Genomic DNA, 10,569 nt, shown 5'->3' with positions numbered 1-10,569 from the left:
TGAATGAACGTGTTACAGACCACAAATATGCAGTACACACGTTTCTGTTGAGGTTTCCCATGTTCATTCACATCCTCCTGAAAGGCAGGAGATAAATCTCTTAGATGCAAAGAAACTTTCTGTGAACTGAACGGAAATCAAGTTTTATGAACGACTTAAGGGCCCAACGATTAAGCCTGTTTTTCCATTTTGGCTTTGTTTTCATGACAATTAACCAGATTTCTACAAACATTCTTTATCTGTAAACCAAAATCTTATTATTATTACAGTATGCACACAATGATTTTCTCCCAGTTGAAAGACATTGTTTGGTTAAACTATATATACAAAGTATGTCATATTCCATTTGTATAAAGTTGTCTTCGTTAAAATTGCCTCATAATAAAGCGTTTTCTGATGATATGTGTTTTTCTATTTGTATTTTTCCATAACGTTTTTCTTTCTTTTTTAGCTGCTTTACAACCATAGCAAGCTGTGAAAAGCACTATAGAAATACATTTGAATTCAATTCTTTCCACGGTCTCTATTAATCAATTACGTTAAAATAAACTTTCGAAATAAAGTCTAACATCAAATCCCAATGACAGTCTGTTGGTTTTGCATGTCAACTAATGTCATAATTTCACATTATTCTGCATGTGCTTTGCAACAAAGGCAGAAACGTCGTTGACCATCTAACATGGACCCTCATCGTGGTGCATTGAGCTGGCGTGTTTTGATCTCACACGTACAACATGTTTGGATATTCAATCTACGCACATTGGAAAGTGAAGGTGTTATGTGTCCGTGTAATGTTGGACAAACTGCTACGAAGCCTATGGGAGATGCTAGCAGATGGATGTTATGTAATACTTTCTGATTCACTGTCTTCACATTGACTGTCTCTTGAGGAATAACATGGAAGAGTTGTATCCTCGTTCGCTGAACAATTATACGGTTTTGGTTTGTGAACTGTGATGTAAAAAGAGAAACCCGTTGCAAAGACCAGCATGAATATCAAATGTTGTAGTGACATTGTGTAAAAATGCAGTATGCAACGGCTCTCATAATCACTAATGATTATGAGCCTTTGTCTGCACCAAAAGAGGTCATTTTACAAACAATATGGAGAGATTATATATGATTATGAATCCGGCACTTGAAAGAAACTCAATTAAGTTAATAAGCACAGAACGTCTCTATAGTTTGTACAGAACACTTGCTTTCGCACGATCGACCTGCTGACCCATTTGTGAACATTTCTTTTATATATCATCATTATTAGTGCTTTTATTTTTGACCTCATTATGTGAAAAGCTGTTTACTGTTTATGAATATCTTGTTAAGGTTTTTTTTGTTTTTCCATCATTTATCCTACACACAGGTGTCTCCCTAAACTCTTTCTAATAAAATTGACCAAAGTCCAGATTATTTGACCTCTACTATCTACATTCATTTAATCGTTTAGTTCTACATTCATCTATTTTATAGATTTTTTGCTTAAGCAATTTAAGGAGGTGAAACTGAAATGGATCAATTGAGAACGCCATCAAATCTCCTGCAGCCATGGCAGATTTGCTCAAACGGTTCTCTTTGCTTTTTTGACCGTCCGTTTACTGTTTATCGTCCGTCATGTGTAAATCTGCGGGTCAGTGTGATATCGTGGTCTGTGTAAGTGTTATGTAACTATAAAAGTGTTGCTTAGTGAATTAAGTAATCTGGCATTTACTCAGTCAAGAAAAAATGGCCTACATTTCACCGTGACAGATGAAGCTCGAACGCCACAGTGGGACTCTACAGACGCGTCTGTTCTTAGACTCTTCAATTGATGCCAAGAGAAGAGATACATCCATACCAGCTGGCACGATACAAACACAGAGAAAGTTCCTCGCTCAATTCTGACATAATAACCAAGTGACATAAATGTGATCCTTTTTTCTTGCCTTTTCATGCAAAATAGTCCCTATGATTTCTGAGATGAGATGCTTTTGATGTGACCCTCATACAATGAACTGTCGTGGGATACCAATATGCAGTGATTGTATCAGATGGTGCTGGTATACCACCATACAAAAAACGCGGTGTCGTTTCAGCCCATGGTTGGGTTAAATATGGAATTTTTACTTTAAAACAACTTATTTTTTAGCGTGCATGCTTTTTTTAATACTGTAGTGCAATTGTATTGATTTACAGCACTTAAAATTGGATCTCGAAATTCAGAAATTTCATGATATAGTATTACTTACAGTACCATCTGCACATTTCTCTGTAATCTGCGAATGCAAACATGTAAAAGTTTATATAATTTTCCAAGAATCGTATTATTATTAAAAACAAGAGAAGCCTCACCGACCCATCTGTTGTGATCTGGTGTTAAATCGACTATGGGTTTGATATGCAGAAGAAATCTGTAGTATGTGTTAAGCACAAAGGACTCTTCATACTTAAGTCCCTTTTTTAAAGCATTATTTGTGTTTTTTTCAACAGGTCCCTTGAGGTTTATGTAACCCAATGCATTGGCACATTGATGCAGGCATCGAGGAGGAACAATGGGGTGGTCGCTTTTCAAAGGAGAGATAAAAAACCAACACCTCCACGTATTATTCATCTTTAATCTTCCTACAAACATCAAGACAAACGTGATTGTGGTTTTGCATAATGACTGTCACAAATACATTCCCATGATGCCCTGGGAAACCGATGAGCAACGTGTGGTCCTGAAACATCAATCATAAACACTGACATTAAATAAATAAATACTGGGTTCTGAATGATAATAAGTTACGTCCACAGTGAAATGCGACGGGTTCTCGTGAAGAACCAACCGCGCAGAACTACAGCATCGGATCGTGTCCGTGTCCTCAGGCGGAATGTGTTCACAGTTAAATCTGCTCTCTAGGGAGCTACATCAAACCACCCTGCCCTGCTTAAGCCTCCTTTCCACACATCTCAATATGGCTTTAACAAAGCAAGATTGTCTTTTAAAAAAAAATACATCTAAACGAAAAACGCTTCATCATCTCTGGTTCCAGCCCAGTACGTTTTTTCTCAGTCCATCTCTCCAAAATACCATCCGCTTTTAGAACTTGTAATCCATTTCACCTCCTCCGCGACTCCACGACGCTCTCATCCAACTAGTTCACATTCTCGTCTTTTAAAGTTTTGCAGTCACTCGATCCCCAAAAGTCTTTAGTTGCATCTCTGCAACAGCATGTTGAGCGCGTAGTCCATGCGGCTGCGCAGATCTGCGGAACAGCCAGACACCAGCAGGGTGCTGAGTCTCAGCGTGGTGGACACGCGGTCCTCGTTGATGTACGTCAACAGATATTCCTCGTTCTGGCCGCACAGGATGATTTTGGTGTGATCGTGGTAGAAGTTCACCTGTTGAAACAACGTGCGTTAAGCCAAGGAGAAACATGCTTAAGCACGCTTAAGCTGCGCAGAAAAAGAAAAGTTACCTGGAATGTGCCGTCGTTGAAAAGCATCATTAATGCTCGATCTGATTTCAGCCATTGTAGAAGATACAGTCTGGGCTTTCCGGTGTCTGTCAGGTTGGGTATATCACCACCCTGAAGAGTTATAAAAACATAAGTAAAAAAAAACTAAATGCAATACTGCAGAGTCGTTAAAACACACTCAGACAAGAGAGATGCTTACATCCATTAGATTTTCCTCCATGTAGTGGGCGAAGTATTTCAGAATGGTGACCTGACCGACAAACTTCTCCGGTGCATCAGAAGTGGAGAAGACAGAACATTGTCCGAGCTCTGCGTAGTAATGCACCGTCCTGAAGCACAAGTGGACATGTATAAGGACATGCTAGTCTTAAAGCATCAGAAACAGATATGACTAAAGAGATGAAATTGTCTTTAACATACTTCTTATCAGACAGCAGACTCATGTGAGTGCCGTTGTTGAAGAGAACGCCGACAGTGTGATCTGACAGCTGGTACCCGAAACCGTACTTGTTGGAGTAGTCGACCCATTTGGTCACCCACTGAAAGGTGCAGTTCATGCCCTCCTTTGAAATGTTGTTCGCTGTGACAGGATAAATTATTTGAAGTGTTAAAACTTAAGACTGAAAACAAAAGACATCAAAAACGACATAAGGAGTTAACGTCCGATTCAAGATCTTAGATAAAACATCTTATAAATATTTTCAAAGACACTGAAATCTGGTGCACAGTTGTTCTACATCTTCACTTGATATTTTAAGTTTTAACCGCCGAGATCACCCGAGGACAAGGACACTCACCTTCCGGCATGTTTTCCAGACAGCCGCGCAGAACTCTTGCTACCGTATCCGCAACACTTCCCATTGTGCTATCCTCAAGACCTGCCAACACCAAAAAACACATAAACCCATCAGATATCAAATCATCTACTGAGAACTGTACAGAAACATCTCCACCGCTGAAGCAGAGCGACATCAAATCTGAGATACTTACATTCGCTGCTGTTACTGCAGCTGCCAAGAGTTCCTCGCACGATCATGCGGATGCCGTCTCTAATCTGCTGTTTGCCGCCGTTGTCCTTCGCCGGGACAGCTGGGATGGAGGGCTTACTGTCCTGTGGGAAATTATGAAAGGAATTTGGGGTTACATTTCTGACTTGGCAGGCTAACAGGAGGTGAGGAGTATGAAGAAAGACCGCAAGGGTTTACCTCAGTGGTCTGTCGACAGGGTTGAGGCCTGACGGATGTTTTATGGAGGTCGAGACATAGTCTGTTTATGTCGTCTTCTTCCTTGGCTGGTTTATCTGTAAGACGACAAGATCCCTTAGCACACATTTAAGGTTGTGCATTCTGTCGGTTTGGTAAATCAAAAAGAAAGTGCTTACTGTGAGCCTCTAAGTATTTGGCTTTGTCTTTCTTTCCACCAAAAAGGGCGGCCGCAGCTTTCTTGAAGAAGTTCTTGGCCGGGCTGGTGTGGTGGAGGTCCGGTGCGGCATGGCAGCAGCTTGCAGACAGTCTGTCTGGTGTGATACCCTGACGGAATAAAAATTCAAAACGTAAACACGCCGCCCCTAGGATGGGCAAGCTCAGATTTAGCGTACCACTGACACGCACCTGGCAGAAAAAATCATGCCGTATGATGTCGTCAAGTCGCGGCCTGTTCTCAGGGTTCTTGGCCAACATATTGCTGATGAGATGCTTGGCTTGAGGTGACAGAGATGAAGGCATGGAGTATCGAGCTTCACGAATGCACCTGTACGTCTCCTTCAGGTTTGTGGTTTCAAACGGAGGCCGGCCCAGAAGCATGGTGTACCTGCGAGACATCAGATGACAAATCCTAAGCATGCAGGTCAAAAGTGAACTAAACAGTTTACGATTCAGATTTTGCGCTTACATGACACAGCCCAGAGCCCAGACGTCAGATTCACAGCCGTGCCCTTGCTTGTTCAGAACCTCGGGCGACAGATAGTTAGGCGTTCCGCATATCGTTCTTCTGCGGTTCTCGACAGGTTCGAGTTTGGCGGCCAGACCGAAGTCGCCGACCTTGAGTTCCATAGACTCGTTGATGAAAAAGTTACCTGGGAGGAGTAACGGATGACTCATGTTAAAATCATTCTTTATTGTAAGCGCAGTGTGATGGAGCATTACATGCGAGTCGCCTACCCAGTTTAAGATCTCTGTGCAGAATTTCTTGTTCGTGAAGATACTTCAACCCGGAGACGATCTGCCTTAGATAGTACCGAACCTCGGGTTCCTTCAGCACCTTCCGAGCTTTCAGAATGTGCGCGAGAGACTGAGGAACAAGCGCGACGTGTCAGTCGCCAGAACGTTTGTCACAAGATATTATCGATTTGAGAAGGACGTCAATAGCACTCACGCGTCTACTGCAGTACTCGAGCAGGATGTAGATGTTATCTTTGTCCTCGAAATGATGGTAGAAGTGAACGATGTGCTTGTGGTGCAGAGATTTGTGCAGTTCGATCTCTCTGTCAATCTGAGAAACACATCCGGTTAACACGACGGCAGCAACGCAACCAGACGCAAATGCATGAACGATGCGAAATCTAGTTACCTTCTCCCGTTGGTGGGGTTTGGACACCCGCGTGTGGGGGATGATTTTGGCCGCGTACACTTTCCCTGTGCTCAGATCTGTGAATTCGTAGCATTTGGCAAAACCGCCCTGCAAAAGAGAGCAAGCATGCATTTCAAAACATGACATCTTATTGGTTTATATGACAACAAACGTCTGATGCATAACGCTGGTATTATGGTATGGTAGAGCTACTAATTGAATACCATTTTACAATGGCACAGTATGACAAAGAATACAATAATACTCTGTCACACGCCCAAAGAAAGCAAGGTATTACCATAGTAAGCAATACATATTACCATAATGCAGACATGGTTGAAAAGATTACCATAGTCAAACATAACATGAAAAAGCACATTTACTACACAATATACTGTATTATCCTATATGTAAATAAATAAGCAATGCAGTTTAATATTCATTTATCACGTATAAAATAGTAAAAAAAAAGCATTAAAGTTATATTGTGAAATGTTTTGCCAGTTAAGGCTTCAGGTGTCAGATGTGTACCTTGCCCAAAACTTTTCCTCTGCAGTAACACTTTCCCGTTACCGAGTCCGTGACGATACGTGACAGCTCCTGCGTGGCGTGCGCGTGATTGTCCTGCGATTTCGCGCGTCTGTGGTGCGTGTGCTCGCACATCTTACTGTCAGTGACCGGCTGGCGATGATGATGATGAAGATGAGGATGATGGTGGTGTGTTATAGTCCTGAGTATGTCCATGCTCGAGTCTGACTGCGAGAAATATCCACAGTCCTCCGGTCTTATACACGCGCGCTCTCGCTCCGCCCTCGTTCTCACCGGCGCGTCACGCGCGTTCACACGTCTGTCTGGAAACTTTTATTACGGTGCGTTTTAATTTTGCAAGTTTAAGTTGACAAGATGTGTTTAATTTAAATGAGGAATAGAAATGGAATACAGTTAATTTGCTTTTCAATTAAATGTTTAACTATTCTTTATTTTCGATTTTAAGTTTTATATATATATATATATATATATATATATATATATATATATATATATATATATATATATATATATATGTATGTGGGTTGTTTTTGTCATCATTTTTATTAGTTATATTTAATGTCCTTACTTTATTTGCTTCGAATCTAATAATTTATATGAATGTGTAAATAATAGTTTGAGCAGCACATGCTCATAGTAGAGTTTTTGCGCCATCTTGCGGCTGGTTTACACGCGTTTACTGTGTTTTCTTACAGAAATAATTATTTACAAACATTCGTGTATACTGTGAAATACAAGATATACATAACAAAGATTTGCACATTATGGGGCTATTGTTAAATTACATGAAGATATTAAAGCATTTACACATTTTCAATGTTTTTGCTTCATGGAAAATCGGAGTGAATCAATCTAAAGCTCAGTTTCTTTCCTGAATGAAGTAAAACAGGGTTTTTTACAGGACAATTTACATCTGTGAACATAAAATTTTGTCATTAAAAGAATAAAATTAATTTTATAAACCAGACTATGCTTGATTCTACTGTTCTCCCAAAGACCAAATAAAATATGTTTCCAAAACAACATAAATTGGTCATCGATGTTTCTTAAGATCACATACGTTTTGCCAAAATGTTAGCGTTTACTGTGGGTACACATGTTTAGATCTCATGTATGACGTGTTTAGATCTCATGTATGATGTGTTGCATGGTGACAGATTCACAGATTTAAAAAAAAAATCATTTTTAATTCACCCTTTCGTATAGATCAATGTATATAACCTATAGATTAGATTAGATTAGATTCAACTTTATTGTCATTACACATATACAAGTACAAGTGTAACGAAATGTAGTTTAGGTCTAACCAGAAGTGCATTTAGCAAGTGCAGGATATACAGTTGGAATAAATACAGAATACAATATGAGAGAATATAATACAGTGGGCATGGACTATAAAAATATTTTGCAGTAGGAATGTTCTATGAAAATGTGACAGACGGTATATACTATGAACAATATATACAGATGGCTATATACTATGAACATTAATGTACAGGTGGATATGAACAGATAATAATAGTTTACAAAGTTTACAATAGTTTACATTCTCTAACACAAAGTAAAACCATTAAGATCTTTATCATTAATCTTTACATTATTAGATTACGATTACTACTAACTGAACACGCTTATAAACATGCACAGATTCATACAATTAAATCATAAAATGATATTATATGCAAATGAATGTGCCGTGATACTCTCTTCGGCAGTCTGGCTTTAAAGAGCAGAAGAGAGGAAAAAACGTGTTTACAGTTCTTCTGTTTTGAATGAGCTCAAGCGTGTTTTTGCTTCTAAGAAAGTAGTCAAATCTAGACCTATAAAATGTTTACATACTGGACTCATGAACTGTTATTTATAGCTACATTAAACAGGCAAATATTTATGTTTATTGCATGAGTAACACATTCGCTGGGGGTTTGTATTTGGGACTATTTGTTTTGTGGAAATGCCATAAACACACATGCCTTTTAGTTTTGAACTAGTAGCATTATGGCTGACAATTTGACAGTTTGTAGGATGTTAATCTGACAGATCTTGTGACACATCTTGGTGTCTAACATGCAAGCTGTGACTTTGATGATCAATAGGAATATGATGTTTCACAGAACAATTTAAAATGATGTGATCCACAAAAAGTTTAAAATGATTAAAAATATTTATTTATCCATGCACGTTGATTCAGTTAATTCTGTAAAAGTTAGAAACATCTTTGTAATCCAAGCTGCGATCACATCATAAAACAATAATGATTTAACGTTATCCCAAACTACATATTTCAGTTGTCACATTTGTCATAACGGATTACTTGGTAGGGAAGACTGATTCAGGTCTGTGATTAGCGAGCTGGTGTATTAGCTACATCTCTAGCAGTGTGACATCATAAACCCAGACCTGGTTTAATCCGGATCCTGCGGTGCAGCTGTGGGGCCGGCGAGAACGGGAAACGACACACAATGAGTCGAGCATCCTCAGGAAGTTCTTTTATCAGCTTCCAGAACCCCCATCTGCCACACGTCAACAAATATAAATCAGCATTAAACACTTTAAACTCCCAAAATATTCATAACAAAAGCTCAAGTTTGAGTGTGAATGAATGAATAAATGAAAAAATTAATGAATGAATGAATAGTTGCTAGATTGCTAACGCACAAAAATGAAATGAGACAACTACAGTTTGTTACAGTATGTAGAAAATAAGTTTTCAGAAATGTTAGAATGTAATGGAGAGAGCTATAGCGCCCCCTCGTGGCACGGAAACATTATCACATTCCTGTTTTTGGACAGATCAGTTTGGAACATATGAAAAGTGGTTAAAGGAAAGCTCTGGATACCTCGAAAAGCAGACACAAAACTTACCTTCCAGAGGTCCTATCAGACAAAATGGACCACAAGTTTATTTTTAAAGTCTGTGCATTGAAATCCTGCAGAAGATGCAGCACACACCTGCATTTCAGCAGAGCACAGTTGCAGTAAGTGTATGTTCGTCCAGAAAAGGCTCAGGAATGACAAAATCTTTCAAGAAAGTGACATCTTCCCACTCTGACATTTTAATAGGTCATTCGCACTCACCAAACGTCCATCCCCTGACCCAAGGTCAGCCAGACGGGCTTTTCGTCCATCTTCAAGCTTGATGACATTTTGAGTTTGCTCTTTCGTTGAAGGCAGAAATGGAACCTGAGTATATATTTTCACTCCTCTTATACGTTATCAGATCTCTGTCAGAGTTTCTACTGCATCTTCCCTACAGTGGTTTACATAAATACTGTTGAACAAAGAGATTTTAGTGTTAGGCTTTGTGTGTGAAGACAATTACCTTCAGTCTAAAGGAGACCCTCAGTCCAGGCATACAGAACATGGCCCAGAGCCTATAGACACGGCTTGTGCGGTCCTGCAGAATGACCTCAATGCAATCCTCCATCATGAGCCGAGACCAATAATCGGGCACCTGGATTTGACAAATATGACATCAGAATCTATCATTGAGGTAATAATATCGGAATGCACATGTAACTTTGTTATATTTTATATACACTCGTAATATTACGTCAACATTTTGTGTACATTCATGAGCAAGCTGTATTTTTGTGCATTTTGGAAATATACTTTGATTCGTTTAACTACAAATGATCAACACAATATATAATCACCTCTATTTGATTTGTCCGGTCTCTTAATGCTGCAATCACAATTTACAATCAAGGTGACTGTACAAACGTTGAACCGAATGGATACTGTAAAGCAGTTGGAAAACAGAGTTATGACACTCGGGGTGGTCACGTGGTTAGCGGAGCGATTTTAGTGGGACAGACAACAGCAATTATATTTGCATACATTTGGATAAATACATCAGCACATTGTGCACCCCGATTACTACGTTGACTAATTTATAGAAGTCTGGGGAGTAATATACAGATCTATGAATATAAAAAATGTCATTAAAATGCATAAAACATGCCGTTATTTCACCAACTGTGCAGCAGATGCTTTTGCGAGACAAGTTTTTGGAAAT

The 10,569-nt window shown here is 39.3% G+C and overlaps 1 protein-coding gene across 1 annotated transcript; it reads right to left on the bottom strand.

Moving 5' to 3' along the window:
• Positions 1 to 2,124: 2,124 nt before the first annotated feature.
• plk2a (polo-like kinase 2a) lies at positions 2,125 to 6,834 on the bottom strand. The gene is made up of 14 exons (XM_079448422.1): positions 6,537 to 6,834; positions 6,006 to 6,113; positions 5,811 to 5,927; positions 5,597 to 5,726; positions 5,328 to 5,511; positions 5,048 to 5,246; positions 4,819 to 4,966; positions 4,643 to 4,737; positions 4,428 to 4,548; positions 4,235 to 4,315; positions 3,858 to 4,017; positions 3,637 to 3,766; positions 3,438 to 3,548; positions 2,125 to 3,360 (listed from the first exon to the last, which is right to left on the bottom strand). The coding sequence occupies exons 1-14, from the start codon at positions 6,747 to 6,749 to the stop codon at positions 3,169 to 3,171; spliced, it is 1,989 nt and encodes a 662-aa protein (XP_079304548.1). The 5' UTR covers positions 6,750 to 6,834; the 3' UTR covers positions 2,125 to 3,168.
• Between the last annotated feature and the right edge of the window lie 3,735 nt (positions 6,835 to 10,569).

Source organism: Barbatula barbatula (assembly GCF_947034865.1).
Source record: "Barbatula barbatula genome assembly, chromosome: 24".
NCBI classification, from domain to species: Eukaryota; Metazoa; Chordata; class Actinopteri; order Cypriniformes; family Nemacheilidae; genus Barbatula; species Barbatula barbatula.
The sequence above is the reverse complement of the archived record's forward strand: the minus strand, read 5'-3'. Positions and strand labels throughout refer to the sequence as shown.

Coding starts and splice junctions, on each gene's coding strand:
- plk2a (XM_079448422.1), bottom strand. CDS start 6,749: ATGGACATACTCAGGACTATAACACACCACCATCATCCTCATCTTCAT. Junction 6,114..6,536: donor GAGGAAAAGTTTTGGGCAAG/GTACACATCTGA, acceptor TCTCTTTTGCAG/GGCGGTTTTGCCAAATGCTA. Junction 5,512..5,596: donor GCACAGAGATCTTAAACTGG/GTAGGCGACTCG, acceptor TACTCCTCCCAG/GTAACTTTTTCATCAACGAG.